The 17582-nt window shown below is 34.1% G+C and overlaps 1 protein-coding gene and 1 long non-coding RNA gene across 2 annotated transcripts; one reads left to right on the top strand and one right to left on the bottom strand.

The window, feature by feature from the left end:
- Positions 1 to 680: 680 nt before the first annotated feature.
- Positions 681 to 16914, bottom strand: LOC124454250 (potassium voltage-gated channel subfamily A member 7-like). Its single transcript, XM_047005067.1, has 8 exons — positions 15818 to 16914; positions 13855 to 14061; positions 12848 to 12976; positions 11445 to 11596; positions 4280 to 4343; positions 3205 to 3396; positions 2411 to 2485; positions 681 to 722 (listed from the first exon to the last, which is right to left on the bottom strand). The coding sequence occupies exons 1-6, from the start codon at positions 16731 to 16733 to the stop codon at positions 3350 to 3352; spliced, it is 1515 nt and encodes a 504-aa protein (XP_046861023.1). The 5' UTR covers positions 16734 to 16914; the 3' UTR covers positions 681 to 722; positions 2411 to 2485; positions 3205 to 3349.
- LOC124454251 lies at positions 5314 to 6779 on the top strand. Its single transcript, XR_006951363.1, has 2 exons — positions 5314 to 5530; positions 6340 to 6779. It is a non-coding gene; the product is annotated as an uncharacterized LOC124454251 (long non-coding RNA).
- Positions 16915 to 17582: the final 668 nt, after the last annotated feature.

The following is a 17582-nucleotide window of genomic DNA, read 5'->3' as shown; positions in this document are numbered from 1 at the left end:
CCACCATCAACACCACCACCCCAACCATGATCCTGTGCTCAACTTTTATCTTAACCGACTACCAAAAACTTCATAAATACAACAAATCAATAATGGTGACTAGTTTAAACTCCAAATTATATTTTACACACGCATGTTTTGTCATTATGTTTTTGAAGGAAAATACACATGTAGTGTGTTAGTATAAAATAAAACAAAACCATAAAGTTCCCTTATCTTACAAACTTGTCCAAACTCGTAGATGTACATAAGCATGAATGTTGACAACGAATTGAAAAGCATGTCTATCATTACTCTTTGTTCAATGAGAAAATACGAAAAGAGTTGTAATTTTATATATATCTTCATTAAAAACAACATGCATTTCTAATCAAAAATGACATTTTGAGAAATTATTGTATATATGTATAAGAAATATAGGAAGTTTTTGTGTGATGATTCTCCGTGAAACAGAGCTCGATGCGCGAGAGCAGAGCGTAAATATATATAGTGATATTTAAAAAAATCACAAAAACTATAGTTTCATCCAGTTTGTATAAGAAATATATGTTTTCTCGATAACAAATAGAAGAATATAAAGAAGACCAGAATCTTGTTTTAAATGAAGTAATGCATGTACGTACCTTTTTTTGAGCCCAGTCCCAGGCATCAGTCACTCCATCCACGTCAGTATTATACTCTTGAATTGTCTTTCTCAGGTCTTTATGAAATTCGTCTTCAACCTTAAACAGTTATATGTCATCGCATATGTTGATGATTTGGAGTTGAAAATTTGTTCCGACGTAACAATAATCTCAAACAACAAATAACTTATGATCAAAACTATTTGGCATGAAGCATTCATAATATTTTACATTTGTTATATATTTGCAAGAAAACACGGTCGAACCACAATGCATAAGTGGATATTCTTGTGATTACGACATGGTGTCCAGGCAATATTTTGCTGGCAAAGACCCCTAAGTAAGGTTCGCTTATGGCAGATGTTGAAGTTCTACTATGTAACAATCAAATAATTGTTGTAAAATAAAGCATACTCTTTTCCATAGTAAAATAAAGCACATCATTTTTTTCGTAGTTAAGAATCAGATGCATTAATGGTCCTTCAATATTCGAGTCCATGGACTAACTTGTTTCCAACATTGTTACTTCTACTCCTATATGTTCCTACTTGTTCTCCTACATTGTTACTTGTACTCCTACATGTTCCTACTTGTTCTCCACATTACTTCCTCCAATTTTCCATGTTCTTACAAAAATTCATTCATTTTCCATTTTATTATACATTATTAATTGTTTTCCAACATTGTTATATTCCATGTTCCTACTTGTTTCCAACATTGTTACTTGTACTCCTACATGTTCCCACTTGTTTCCTACATTGTTACTTGTACTCCTACATGTTCCTACTTGTTTCCAACATTGTTACTTGTACTCCTACATGTCCTACTTGTTCTCCTACATTGTTACTTGTACTCTTATATAGTTTTAAAGTCACGACATATATTAATGCATCTATTTTTTTGTTTTTTCACTTGCTACTCTCCTACGGTGGCCCAAAAGTACAATACACGAACACAAATAGAAGGAACATCGCGTTTTCCTCTGTGTTTTTTAGCTATTATCAAATACGCTATTGTTGAATGTACGTGTTTAACTATTACGCCACAACTCAATAACCATTTAGACTCGATAACAGTAGAAAACAATTTTGCAAATTAAATTCATATCATAATTATAGAAATGTGTCTAATAAAAAACGGAAATTCGTGTTATTAGCACTTTCATTCTTAAAATTCTCCCAGATCAATCGCTTATGGCGATGGTTTCGCATTGCATGTAGTTGAAACAATTGACTAGAAAAAATGGAAAAGCTTGACATTATCGCCATATTGTATCTTATAATAAAAGGCAAATTTTCGAGGTAGAGGTCTCTATAGAGTTCATGAAAAGTTCAAAATAAAATATATCTAAAATAGATTTAAAATATATATCTCAAAATACATAAAAATATATTTCATATCTAAAATATATTTTTCATCTTTGTTCGATTTTTTAGTAGTTAAGTTAATGTCTGATGGAGCGCGGATGAATTTAAGGGAGAGGTAAGTAGGCTTGCAGATCCCTACTTGTCTTGGCTATGGGGGTATCTGATAGTTATGCCAATTTTTCAACAAAATTCTAATCCGCCAAACAATTAAAGCAATTGATGTTTAATGCCGAAACACACTTTAATATCAAATGAAAAGTTAACAGAATTTACAAAAAGTTTGAAATAGCACGGTAACCAGTAGGAAACGATCTCTAATCCAAACGAGATCAACCTCCCCCTCCCTCCCGGCTAAAAATTTATTGTGGATCCATAACTCTGTAATTTCTGTAATATCTGTATATATTACTACGTACGTACCTTATCCCTGTAAATAAAGCCTAAAGCTAAAGCCACGAGCTCTGCAATCACAATCCCCAATAGCATAACAAAGAACTATAAAAAATTGAAAAACTTTGTAAAACTGAAACACATCGTGACTCCGGTCAAAAAAAATCTGCTTCCACTAGGATGAGATTATCTGAAATAGATTCCTCGCGGGAATATTCAAAAACTACGTGAATGATGCACGTGTGCTACGTTCATTTCATCTTAAATCAGGATTATTGCATGTAGTATTTCATGAAATTTTCATTACTTGTGTGGAACTTGTAAAGGGACATAGCAAACGTCCTTTTTATGGGTTATACACATGACGTACAGCACATAGACCTCTGTATGTTTGAGAAGGATAGTGAAAAACTATTACAGCATAAATTTCAAAGCAACACGAAGAAACAATACATATCCTATACTTAGAAAATTCTTAAATCTAAGAATTATAACAGGGGCCGGTTGCACGAAGCGGTAGCGTTATCCATTGGATCACACATTTTTTTAATCCGTTAAAAACCTTTAAAAAGGAAAAATATAAGGTTTGAACTGAGCAATCACTGCAATAAACACCTTTCTTACAAGTTTGAAGATTTTTGCTATCCAATGGATAACGTTATCCAGGCTTCGTGCAACCGGCCACAGGATTACAGTGTGAATCAAGAATTAGCCAGATTATTTTTCTAATATGTGTATAATTATGTGTAAATGTTCCACTTCGCCACTCGTTTATTAACATTTAAAAAAATGAATGTTTATCCAAAAAGCACAAAGAAACCTACCGTCCATAACAAACAAGAGCTTCGAAAATAGGCTCCACATGCACCAACTATTGAAATGATCGCAGTTGCGCCACCAATTATTATCAACAGCAGAGATCCCGTGAGGCCTGTTTTCGAGTCCGCCAAAGCGATATAATCTCCTTTCTCAACTTGGACCCAGATTCCCAAGGAAAGCACGCCAAGGCCCAAAATCTTTACAATTTTAAATAAAATTAGTATTTAACTTTTACTTTAGAACTTTTATGTAGGAAGCATAACAATTGTACATTACTATGAAGTTGTACGTTACTATGAAGTTGTACATTACTATGAAGTTGTACGTTACTATGAAGTTGTACATTACTATGAAGTTGTACATTACTATGAAGTTGTACGTTACTATGAAGCAAAAGCAAAGCAACAAAAGGAAAGTATCGACGTGTGTTTTTATAGCTTCCCAGTAAGAATGCTGCCACATGTTCAGGTTATTAATGCGTACTTATGCATGGGCACTAAAGCCCGCCACACACTAGCGAAACGCGTTTGATATTTGACTCATCTGACACGAATGACAAATGTTGTTCAAAACTTCCGCGCACACTAGGAAATTTTGTCGATCACACTTGTCACGAATAACAAATACGCGCGGCAAGTTCACCAGTGTGCGGCGGGCTTAAGAGCAATTTATGAAATTGATGAAAATGCATAATTGAAAGAGTGAAAAGATTATAAATTAACTGAAAATGATCAGAATGAAAAACAACATTGCTCAAATAGTAGCGTTTATTCCGTCAAACGCCGATACAGAGAATCATTGACATCAACTTTTACGTCAACATCAGTTGTTTTGTTATAATAAAAAATAAGCTCAGCTTGAATGCAGTTGTGTCAATTAGGTTAAATGATAAATTCAGACTCACTCAAGGTGTTGCTTCAATTTTTAATTAATCCTGCATATTTTATCCAAACAAATTTCGATCTTTAACCGGCTCAAAAATTTTGACTCTACCCTTGTTAAAAAAACCCCATCGAAACAAACATGATCACATTTATTTTCGTATGTTCTCTTCATTAATAAAATATTTACGCAACTTACCAAAGCTATCACATTCACAAAAATAAGTGTGCCACGAACACATTTCTTTTCTCCCATTCTTCAACTGCAAAAAAAACTTCGTTTAAAATAATTGTATCGTAGAAAGAATCGCAATGTAAACAACATTTTAAAAACGTACAAAATGTTCATTGCCTAATCTGTATTTGGAAGGCAGTAATAAATAAACACCTTGCTCTTCATGTGGCACATAAACATAAACTTAAGTGTCCTCACTTGTAATAAACTGCAATTAAGAAACGCATAGGCATTAATAAACATGAGAAGATAGGAGAGTTTTTATAATCTTGTGCTTATGCTCATGTCGCAAGTGAGGACAATAACGGGGGCTTGGGAAGCCGTCAATGTCCGGGTGTCAGTGCACCCACAACTTTTAGAGTGTGGGTGTTCTATAAAGGAGGACACCCACAAATTTAGCTTCTTGCATGAAAATATATGACATTTGCACGCTGAGTTTTTGCAAGCACACTGAATTTTCTAATTAAGGAACAGGCACCAGCAAGCTGAAAATTTCAAATTGTTTGAGCATTGCCGATTTATGCAAATCATTTGTATGTAATGCATTTTTGACAATTTTTGTAGCATAGGCGAAAAAGGATGAAAAAACTATGAAAAATAACTAATATGAAACAGTTTCACTACTACTCTAAGTTTCTCGCATTATCAAATTGCGAACATGGAACACCCACAACTTTTGAAAGCTTCCAAAGACTCTGACCACTAAAGTCAAAATTTAAACATATAATTACTCTTATTCATTTTGTGAAGAACCTTGTTTTTTAGTAAGATTGGGAATTTTAAGATGCTTAGGAACGTCCTTTCTTTCATGACATACTTCCAATTTTTATTCCGGCCTTCAAAAGGTAGAAAGCGTATTCGCGTGCTTGCTTCTATTTGTTAATACGCAAGTCTGATGAAATACAATACGTGTTCGTGTTCGAAACCTAGCACAACTTATATTAATCATTGTATCTTATACTTTACATTTTAGTTGTTTTCATCGACTACATGTTTAAAAATCTAAAGGTAGATAAGCTATATTAAAAACGAAGTGTCATGGAAATTTGCAATCCATTTATGGTCAGCAATGGCGTTGTTTCCTCGATAATCAGTTTTTAGCCTCGACGATGCATTAGCTGCAATCCGAAGAAAACAACTGATTTCATTTTATCATGGCAGAAATTTCATACATGAATACCAACTAAACTATCGAATGGCTACGTCGCTGATATGGTCAGTATATTTGAAATTTTCAGAATTTTTATAATTCTAACAAGTTCGCCTTAAGTGATCCATTTTTATTTATCTTCTATTTAACTATTTCTATCAGTCATTGTCCTTTTAGAAGTGATGCATGAAGCCATAATCAAATTTCTTCTGGCAGTCAACGTACATGCAAGTAAAACAGAATATCGATGTAGCGTACGAGATATTAAGGTGGCCCTGCCAAATACTCAAAACTATTTTAACGAAATAAAACTTTCTTATATAAAATTGCCATGGCATGTAGTATTATGTTGCAAATATACGGTAAAGTTTTCCGGCCACACAGTTGCTATAGTGCATAACATTGCCATATGTTTATGGACGACTAACGACATAATGTTATGTATGTATGATTTACAGACGAAAGTAAACGAAGTGGGCAAAGCGTCATAGTTGACGATGAGTCAAGTATTCTCAGGCTATTATAAATGCTATGAACGTCGTTTTAGAAATATAATAAAATGAAAAAAATCTTCAACTATAGAAATGTAGATTGTTTCGTTGATGTAATTTGAAACGCTTAGTAATTTGAAAAGTTAATTTCGCATTGTTGCTTCGCATGACATGTACAATATAAACGCATTGTTTACTCAAAGCCAAACGTTTCACGAACAATTTACACATTTAACTGTGACTACATTATCAGCCCAGCAGTATAACATTGAACACGTTAACTACAAAAATGATTTTCTATTTGCCCCGATGAATCATGACATATACAGAGTTTAAGCTGGGCTTATCTCGACAGTGTATGAACTTTCATTATCATTGTTTAGAGCGGATTTAACAATGGAAACGCGGTGTTATTACCAGTTAAAAATTACCACAAACGAAGAATTTGGGAATATATATCTTACCTTTCGACTGTATTGTTCACGTATGTCGATAGTATCTTTAAATTTACGACTGTATAGCGACAGAATACGATTGTTTGTGAATTGCGATATCAAGATAGATATGTGATATCATAGGTCATGAACTTATCATGAAGTTACTCGTAGCTCGTACACAAATACAGGTTATGTTAATTCACGAACGAATATGCTAATCTTGAAAATAAAAGCTGACTTCAGACGCATGTTTTGCGACGAAAAGAAAGAAGTAACGTTTGTTTCTTGAAAGAGTCAATGTATTTTGTTAGTAATAGTCAAATGGTATTGGAAATATTTCTCTATATTTATATACTGGTTAAAAACATAGTTCTCTAGCGACAAAATTTCTTGTTAAAATGTACAACATCAACATGTATAATGTATAAAGGCTATGTGACATATGTGACATATGTGACATATGTGATAGAGCAATTCTTCCAAAAATAACTTATGTTCTCGCAGGGGCGGATTGAAACTACGTCACATTCAGCACGCGACGTAGTTAAACTCTGCACAACAGCGGAAAAAAATTAATCAAATTTTAAATGCCCTTAGTTCAAAATAAAAAGAATTCGCAGGAGTAGAACGAAGCTCGTTTGGTCGAAAGGACCAAGAGTATTTTTCTATGCGTCATTTGCCGGTTCGAATCTCGTCTCGGTATGGTGTAGTTTCAATGTGTAGATAATGATCATGAATTCTTTATCCTAAAATCAATTAAAATTTTTGTGTCCTCACAACGACAGCATTAGAAAAATAAACTATTATAAGGGTTAGGGATAGAATTATGAGAAATTTGTGCAGCAACGTGCATTCATTTAACAACGTTCTTATTTCCAAGACCTGGATTAAGCATGAGATGAAGGGATCAAGTGGATAAAAATACTTGTAATTCACTTGCGGGAGAAATACCCATAGCTAACCCGCCCAGAGTCAGCACGCCTAAAATTGTGCTGAATTTGGAGACTAAAATCTGTCTCTTGATTGGTTTATTGCCGTTGTGCTGACTAACGAGCCGCCGTTTTTGCTGAAATGTTCAAGCGGTGTTGTGCGAAATTCAGCACAGATTGAGATTGTTGATAGCCGAGGTTTTATCTTTGAGCTTCAAAACCAACAATATTAATGAAAAGCATGGCATCTTTTACTGATCGAGTCGAAGATGCTTTTACGAGGAAAGATGAGACTTTTATGGCTCAACTCTACGGAGAGATGTTGAATTGCCTGAATGTCAAAAGCATTGTCACCAACGATAATTTGTTGGATCGTCTCGGTGTTGATATTTTCCGAAATATCAATGCCGAGTTTTACATACCGCAGAGTGCCAAGACAAAGAACACAAATTTGGTTGCCTTAAATTTAGAAAACTTATGACATGTTATGCATGCATGCTTACACAAGAATATATAAGCAAATATAAATTGGCTTGATGTGATGCCCGATGGATTTGTCATTTGTGGTTTATTTATGTGATTCAAAACAAAACAAATTTTCGAATTTCGATCATATTTAAAACGTTTCTATTGATTTATTTCTTGATGTGTTCAATAGTATACTTAAGATAAGATATACGAAAATGAACTGAAGCATGATATTTGAAATTTACATAACATTATTTCAGACTGCTACAAATGGCAACTGCCTCTATAGTTCATTGTCAATTCTGCTTGCTGGTGACAACTCCGTGGTGACTATTTTGAGGCTGATGACCTCTATAGAATTATTTTTATATGCTGATTATCAGTCTCTTTTGAAGCTATTGATAGTGCTGGAAGTGGTTGTTCTGTTGCTGAACTGGTCAGGGCAGAAGCTGTGTTAAATGCAAAAGATATGGCATGGAATGCGTTTGTTTGTTTGTTGGCACTCGCTTCAGTTACATCCTGTAGCATTTTTTCTTATTATCCTTAAATATACTCTGGTGCTTATAAAGGGAATTTAATATTTAACCAAAGAATTGAACCTCAAATTCTATCTAGACCTTGTGCTTCCACTAGTAATTATTTGTGAGTTTTGTTTTGCTTTGAAGGTTTAGCTCCTCAAGCCACTGCATTCAAACACAATCATTATGTGCCTTTGATACTTGGAGGGAAAGGGAACTAAAAGAAAGGGAAGTAGTCACTTGTCACAAGCTAAAAAGCCCAGTATACAAACAAAGTTAAGGTTTACACCTTCTGGTCCTACAGAGACAACCATGACAACTAAGGCTCATCCATATGGTATATCTCACAGGAAAATTTCCTAGGTTTTGAGAACATAAAAGTATTGTTAAAGATTTTAGGTACTATTCCAGTCACTTCTTGTGAGTGTGAGAGGTCATTCTCTGCTTTGCGAAGATTAAAGAACTATGCAAGAAGTACTATGGCCGCTGACAGGTTAAATGGTCAGATATAGAAAAGATTATAGATCTTTTTGCAAAAGACAAAAGAATAATTGACCTAGCTTCCTAGTAAGGAGTGAAAGTTTTTGATGCCTTTTTTAACTCTTGACTGTAAAGATGACTGCTGCTAACCTCAGTCAATATAAACACAAACAATCGTTCTCAGGACTTTACTTACCTGGACGATCGACATGTACACACGTTTTTTTGCTTTTTTTGTAGACAAATTCATTTAATAAATTGAAATAAAATCCTTTGCATAATAATCAGCATATTGTTATGACTAGACCACTATAAAATGAAATTCCATATAAAAGTTGATGGAGCGTAAAGAATTCTTTTAGGTTAAGTTTGTAATTGTCGGAAGCCCTCAAAGCATATTTTTCTGCGAGTTTCCTAGGCATGTTGATGAGCTCTGATATTGAGCGAAACGGTCAAAAATCAATGATTTATGAGCAAGAATTTTAGCTTTCCAGTAATAAATATTTTAGAAAACCAACTGCAAAAACGCAGGAAATAGCGTTTTCCGCAATCCAATTTTAAAATTTTACCGGGGGAACATGCTCCTGTACCCCCCATAGAAAAGTCGCGCTAACGGTGCGACATTGTGCCTAAGTTCACATACGAAGCTGGATCCGCCCCTGTGTTCTCGTCTGATCAGGAATATCGACAACACATAATACGTTAACTTTTGACACATGACATTATGGACTGTGAATGACTTGCGTGAATGCTGCATGGAACACATTGAACTAAATATGACTTGAAGGCTACCTTCTGATATATCGGGAACACACGAAATGAAGCCAATATTTTGCGTCATTCGATCACTGATCTCGAAAAAAGACTGGATGAAGGAACTCTATATTTGTAGTAAGCAAATTTTGAAGCCACCGCCGCCGTTATTAAGGGACCAGCACATCGAAAGATTTTTTAACAAAACTATGGTAAATATAGCAACACATTGCAAAATTATGCTTTAAGATAACGGAGAAGATGAAAAACAACCTTTATGGCGATAGTAAAGCGAGTCAGAATAATCGGCCGTATAAAACAAAACGCATACAGGTTTCACTCCGAATCACTCCTAAAAAAGGCTTGTAATTTTAAAGGATTGATCAGTTTACGATTGTAAATGAGGTTATTTAATCAGTTTGTAGTTCAGAACTATGATTCCAACAATTATAGGTATTCCGGTGCAGTTGTGGGCTGTTTTCCATAGTTTTTCCATACAACAGTAGAGTTACCGATGACAAAAATCGCTGCATTTTGAACATATTTCATCATATTTCATCGTACTTTTAGCTCTTCTATAAACTGATTTATCTTTAAGTTATGTTCATGTAGTTACATGTTGAAAATTCTTGATTATTCTTGTATAAATCCACAATATATTTGCGCCTTATTTTCGAAAGTTGGTCCCTTGGTAATGGCGGCGCTCCTTATTTTTTGTCTTCAACTTCTGTGCTAAATGCTAAGTGCTCCAGTCTTTTTTCGAGGTCAGTGGTCTGACTCCCAGACACGTGAACCTGGGAGTCAAATCACGCGAGTTCAGCTTCAGCTTCGCGACAAATTCGCGACGCGTGATTGACTGATTGTAAACAAAGCAAAGAAAGTATTCTGCAAAACTAAAGGAAAGAAAATTTTTGGATTTTTCTGTTTCACAGCATTGTACTGAATTATTGACACAGGAGACTAAAATTTCCTGCCGACCAAATAATTTTTTGCACAAGAAACGTACAAACGGCAAAGGTTTTGTGCTCGGATTCATACGGGCTGAGTGAGAAGAAACTACGATCCTTTTCGTAAATAACATTTTAAAACATAGATTTGTTTATGTTCAGATGCTCTTCGATTTTTTATGTGAGTCTTATTAGTAGTTAAACATTTCAAAGAAATGTCAACACAATTATCAGCAGCTTTGCAAACCGTCGAAATCGTCCGCATTTGTAAATGTTTGTTAAGTTGTTTTCACTAAAACGACTTTTTAACAATGCATTGATGTAGAAATATTGCTATAAATGTGTCGAACAAATTTACATCTTTCTGAAACTATTTTTGCCATTTATTTTCAGTGTTTTTCACGGTTTCTTCAAGAACACTGAAATATTTTATTTTGGTCGTGTTTATTATGTTAAGCGTTTATTATGTTAAGCGTAGAAAGACTGGGAACTATACTGCCGACTTTAGCTTCAAATTTCCGGTTGAAGGTAGCCTTCCAGTTATATTTAGTTCAATGATGGAGCATGAGCGTCGTGGGCGTTAACATATCACGTGGCGCGATAAAAGGCAGAAGTAGCCATGACTCTTTGTCACAAGTGCAGAAAATTGATGAAATCCATGAAAGCTATCGATGGATTGGCGTCACTCCCTTACACAGAACTATTTGTACGGAGGGAGTAAAATTTTGGACTGGCCAAGATCACTTATACTAAACGATCTCCATAGGGACAATTAGCAAAATCATAGCTTGCAATTCAGAGACAGAAAACTACTTTCAGAAACTTGTGACCATCATTAAAAATAACATGGGTTTTTTAACCTAAGCACATGATAGCCTAAAGCTATTGGTAAAATTAGTAACAAATTGCATTCATCAATTTTAAAATCAACTTTGGATAAAATGATATCAACAAACTTTCGAGTTGTTTTGATCTCTTTTTTTCTTTCCTTTCTTTTTTTCGACGTCCTTCTTGTCCTTTTCCAGGCTCCTTCGGTTTAATTCCTTTCGATAAAATTGCTCAAAGTTTGAAACGACCACAGGAACTGGAAGGGCGATGCTTAGAACCCCTGTATTATGAAGTAAAAACGCCATGCTCTTAATTTTCTAAGCTATGTGATGCCTACAAAAACTATGACAAACAAATCACTCATTGTAATTGATGGAGGCAAAAACTATTTTTTCTATATGGTATTGTAGTGCATGTAACAAATAATGTTTTTCAGGTTTACTCAGCGAAGTCTAATGACTTTTCAGGTTTACTCTGTGAAGTCTAATGTTAACTTTTCAGGTTTACTCAGTGACGTCTAATGTTAACTTTTTAGGTTTACTCGGTGAAGTCTAATGTTAACTTTTCAGGTTTACTCAGTGAAGTCTAATGTTAACTTTTCAGGTTTACTCAGCGAGGTCTAATGTTAACTTTTCAGGTTTACTCAGTGAAATCTAATGTTAACTTTTTAAGTTTGCTCAGTGAAGTCTAATGTTAACTTTTCAGGTTTACTCAGTGAAATTTAATGTCAACTTTTCAGGTTTACTCAGCAAAGTCTAATGTTAATTTTTTAAGTTTGCTCAGTGAAGTCTAATGTTAACTTTTCAGGTTTACTCAGCAAAGTCTAATGTTAACTTTTCAGGTTTACGCAGTGAAAACTAATGTTAACTTTTCAGGTTTACTCAGTGAAAACTAATGTCAACTTTTCAGGTTTACTCAGTGAAGTCTAATGTTAACTTTTCAAGTTTACTCAGTGAAGTCTAATGTTAACTTTTCAAGTTTACTCAGTGAAGTCTAATGTTAACTTTTCAGGTTTACTCAGTGAAGACTAATGTTAACTTTTCAGGTTTACTCAGTGAAGTCTAATGTTAACTTTTAAGTTTACTCAGTGAAGTCTAATGTTAACTTTTCAGGTTTACTCAGTGAAGACTAATGTTAACTTTTCAGGTTTACTCAGTGAGGACTAATGTTAACTTTTTAAGTTTGCTCAGTGAAGTCTAATGTTAACTTTATAGGTTTACTCAGTGAAGTCTAATGTTAACTTTTTGGCCCATCAAACAACGTGTAAGACTTTTACAATGCATTTATGAAATTCATCAATGGTAATTATGCTTTTTTCTCAAAGATGCAAAGATTCGTATTCTTCATTATTCGATGCCCTTCTTTAATTGTCAGCTATTATGAGTGTTTTTATCACATATCAAGAAAATTTACAGGTAAATTTTCTTGGAAATTCTTCTGCAAAAACTCTTTAAATCAATACTCTTCTACCCATAATCAACATTCACAGTTTCAAATTTTTGAAAAACCCAGTAGAGATTAATTTTCATACCAGCAATTACACAAAAACCTCCGACAAACTTTCCAAGAAATGTTGTGGGATATTCATCACCGTAACCAACTGTTGTCATAGTAATAATGGCCCACCAGAAGGAATGAGGAATACTTTTAAACCCAGAATCTATAAAGCGACAAATTAATAGTTCTGAATATTTATTGGCCAAGGAGAGACGTCTCTCTTCCCATAAAATAAAGATTGATTGATATTACTTGAATAAACAGTGTTTTATCTCTAGTATTTATCAATTACTTTCACAACTGCTGAGAACTACTATCGCAAATGTTATATTTATATTCTAACATCGTCCATTGCCATTTTATAAGTTTTCTTTTTCAAAAACAATTTGTTACAAACAAAGCCACTACACTACACTAGTTTTCTCAAGCTATGTAAATATTTGGGTCTTTACTCGCTTTAAGAAAACAATAGATTCTTAAAGAAATGAATAATTCTAAAGACGAAAAATTTACATAGCATGACCAAATTTGCGTGCTGGCTACGTCACTACCGAGGATAGAATTGGCTGACATTTATCCTAAATTAGTCATATATAAATAGCTCAAATGACATGTAAAATTCATATAGTCTGGCACCTGAAGACAGATGGGTGGGAAATTTTTGGAAACGTATAGTGTTTTGCATAATGTTTCTTTATGCTATTGTAAATCATTTAAATAATATAGAATGAGTCGATAATATATGCTATATCAATGTCTGCAAGAGCTAACTGAATTACACAAACACAACCATTTAACAGTTTGACTAAAAAATATCCTAACATGTAAAATATTCCGTTCACAGATCTAGGTATAAAATACTATAATGGTTTACATGTAAAGTTATGTAAAATACTCGCTGGTGTATGCGTGTTGAATACTCGTATTGGTACGTGGGCTTTAGAGTTCAATAAAAAATCGCTAAAATGATACCAGTAAGTACTGTAGGGGAAATTTACCATTATGGGTTAAATATGTAAACCAAATCTTGTATATTTTTACCTTGTCCGAGCTCTGCATAGTAAATGCAACTTCCACATATCGTCACGCAAATGACGAGGAAAATCCCCAGCATGAACAATTCTCTGAAAGATGATTGGAGAGTATCGCCAAGAATCTGTAATCCACGTGAATGTCGCGAGATTTTAAATACACGAAACACGCGCACAACACGGACAACACGCAACACTTCAATGCTTCCACCGAGATCTTAAAAACACCGAATATTTACCAGCATAATTTTTTCCAGTAATGATCACGTGATATTTACCTATCAACGTTAGTATTCAAGGACAAATATTTACCCACTTTTTCTCTAAACCAATAAAATGGAGTGGTACACTCTCGAAGGCTAAAGTTCTCGGCCTGTTGCAAGAAGCCAGGTTAGTGTTATCAATTTGATATGAAATTTTTTAAACGTTAAAAAAATCTTCATCGTTAAAAAAATGAGATGAACTGAGCAATCACTCAAATAATATATTGCTTCTAAGGTTGCAAAATTTCTTTGTCGTAACGAAAATATAAACACTTTTTTAGAAGTTTGAAAATTTTACTATCCAATGGATAAGGCTAACCAAGCCTCGTCCAACCAGTCCCAGAGTTGCAATTTGTCTAGTTTCCCATTACTGCTGCTTCCATGAAGAATTCATGCAGTATGGCTGGGTTTTTAATTCCACGTAGTTGCGTGTGAATGTTTTAAACAATGCACGAACAAGTCATTTTAAATCTTTTAAGAACTTTTGCATTCATCACATGATAAAAACTCAGTTGCTTGTTTCATGAAAGGGATTGGAGAATGTTTTAGGCGACAAAAATAAAAAATAATACTGGTTTGGAAATTCTAAAATGCCTATCCTAAACGTAGGAAGTCATTAGTGTGAATAAAATACCTGTTTTCTAGCTACTTTGTTAACCGTGCATATATGTGATAAGGACGTAAAATGCCTATCCTAAACGTAGGAAGTCATTAGTGTGAATAAAATACCTGTTTTCTAGCTACTTTGTTAACCGTGCATATATGTGATAAGGACGTAAAATGCCTATCCTAAACGTAGGAAGTCATTAGTGTGAATAAAATACCTATTTTCTAGCTACTTTGTTAACCGTGCATACTTGTGATAAGGACGTAAAATGCCTATCCTAAACGTAGGAAGTCATTAGTGTGAATAAAATACCTATTTTCTAGCCATTTTGTTAACCGTGCATATATGTGATAAGGACGTAAAATGCCTATCCTAAACGTAGGAAGTCATTAGTGTGAATAAAATACCTATTTTCTAGCTATTTTGTTAACCGTGCATATATGTGATAAGGACGTAAAATGCCTATCCTAAACGTAGGAAGTCATTAGTGTGAATAAAATACCTAGAGAGTGTTTGCATGTGACATCAAAACGGCCATGTTGGAGGAATGCTTTAAAGTGCTGATCAGTGCTCTCACAATCAAATTTCCTTGTTTTTTAGAAAATGCTTAAAATTTCTCAAATTTCCATAAAATTCCTTAACATTGGAAAAATTACTACAAGGCCTGATCACATAGGCTCAAAATGTTTTTTCATGGTTTTTCCTCCATTTTTTGCTGTTTTCAAGTTTGTCAACGTTGTATTTGTAAAGAAACATTAAATATTATTAAGTGTATGTTAATTTAAAGTATAAAAGCATATCCTTAAAACCTTGAAAATATCCTTAAAACCTTAAGAAAATCCTATTTTTAAGAGTAATTCCTTAAAAGTGAGAGCACTAGTGCTGATGATCAACCTAGGATGAAATTGACATGAATTTTTTACTACATGAGATTTTCCTCCAACATAACGACTGATGCAAAGATTTGCAGTATTTCCTTGAACTCCTCTGGCAATATTATAATCTAGGTAATACATAAAAATACGGCATTTTGTTGCGGTAAAACTCATGTTCACCTCAAATTTATGCATTTAATTTGCTGGAAAAATAAAAAATATCAATACCTTTCATTAAAAGCGTAACGTAATATGGAAGAATGCTAAGTATGTCGATGATATTAAGTGGAGCGACTATAAATCTTGCTTTGTTTGGACAAACGACAAGACGGACAACGAATTCAGCGGTAAACCACGCAATGATGATGCTGTTTATCATAAACCAGAATTTTTCATAAGGGTTTAAATGATCATCGTTCTGTGAACATGATGTAACATTTCTTGGACATGATATGATACTTCCTGGACATAATGTGATGTTTCCTGGGTGTGATGTTATACTTCCTGGACATGATGTGATATTTCCTGAACGTTGAGGAGCCAAGGGGTTAAAGTCGGGGAGAGTTTCCAAGCAAAATATGACTATCGATGCCAATATAATAATGACAGAGGGAATGGCTAGAAATTTTGCAAATTTGGATGAATCTGGGTACTCCATTGCTTCCCAAATCTTTTTAAAAATACCGATGGTTGGCATTTGTCTTGTTTCTACCCTATCGAGTACCCCTGTTTCAATTTGAAGTTTCTCAACAACGTTGTCAGGCAATTGAAAAAAAAGACATTCTTTGTAAAATATGTTTACAGGTACTGCATTTGGTTGAACAAGCAATCCCCGACTTTGGTAGTAATAAAGAATTGCAGCGAACGATCTTCTATGACGGTCAAAAAAATATTCTCCTGCCGTTTTGTTAAAAAACTTTTCTCGTTTTGACGCATTTCCCAGTAGAGTATCTGGAAAAAAGTCCAATGTCTCTTCAAACGTCTTAAAACGTTTTCCGCTAATGTTGATGACGACAAATTTTTCTGGACAAATCGTAACAGGAGTGTCGTTAATCAAGGCATCGTGACACGATAGTGTTCTGTGAAGCAAGTGACCAAAATTTGAATCATATCCAACTCGGGTTGTGTTTATCGTTGATATCATTGCGTTACTACAATCCGCAAGCAAATATTTTCTAAACTCTTCGTGATATATAACTACAATCTTTTGAAGCCACCTCGCGTCTTCAAGTGGTATGGTAAAAAAATCTTTGTTAATATTTTTATTTTCATTATATATACGTGTGCAAACAATGCCGAGAATGCTGAAGCTTTAAAATGCAAATGGAAAAGCGATTAGCGTCTTCGCCTTAATTTGTAGTACTCTCAGTGCCACAATCTAAAAAGAAAATGCGGTAAAGCGTATTTAACCAATCATGTTTGATCTTCGACATAATAGCATTTTTGGGTGAAGCATGTTTTGTTAAAGATGACCACAAGTAAAGCAATTTAACGCTACTAAATATTTCATTATGAAACCCGCATTTTGTTTTTTTCTTGCCATTTATCTCAAGATACTAGAAAATCTTGTGCATTATAATGTAACAAGAATGTATGCAATGTTGGAAATAAGCAGTTTTATGTTGAAAGAGTTATTTGCAAATATGACTTGCTATTCTTAACATTAAAATTGAACATCAATCATTAAAATCTTGCTATAAATTGCTTAAAGGAGGGGGTCATCGGAGGAGTCAACACGCCGCATCACCGCAAGCATAGCTGTGATCCAATTCCAAAACACAGCATCACCGCTAAAATAACTCGTTAACAAATAAAAATTGTTTTCGCTGATACTAGATCCAGTCTTTTCAGACCGGATATCGAGTGTACTTACTAAAAATTGAATGTTTATATTTCATTCACACAAAACTTGCAAATGATTACAAATATATCTTCTCTGCGCATCATATGCAAAAATACAACGCGCAATCACTGCACACCCTGTCATTTTTCT

This window comes from Xenia sp. Carnegie-2017, unplaced genomic scaffold (genome assembly GCF_021976095.1).
Source record: "Xenia sp. Carnegie-2017 unplaced genomic scaffold, XeniaSp_v1 HiC_scaffold_3, whole genome shotgun sequence".
In the NCBI taxonomy this organism is placed as follows: domain Eukaryota; kingdom Metazoa; phylum Cnidaria; class Anthozoa; order Malacalcyonacea; family Xeniidae; genus Xenia; species Xenia sp. Carnegie-2017.
The sequence above is the reverse complement of the archived record's forward strand: the minus strand, read 5'-3'. Positions and strand labels throughout refer to the sequence as shown.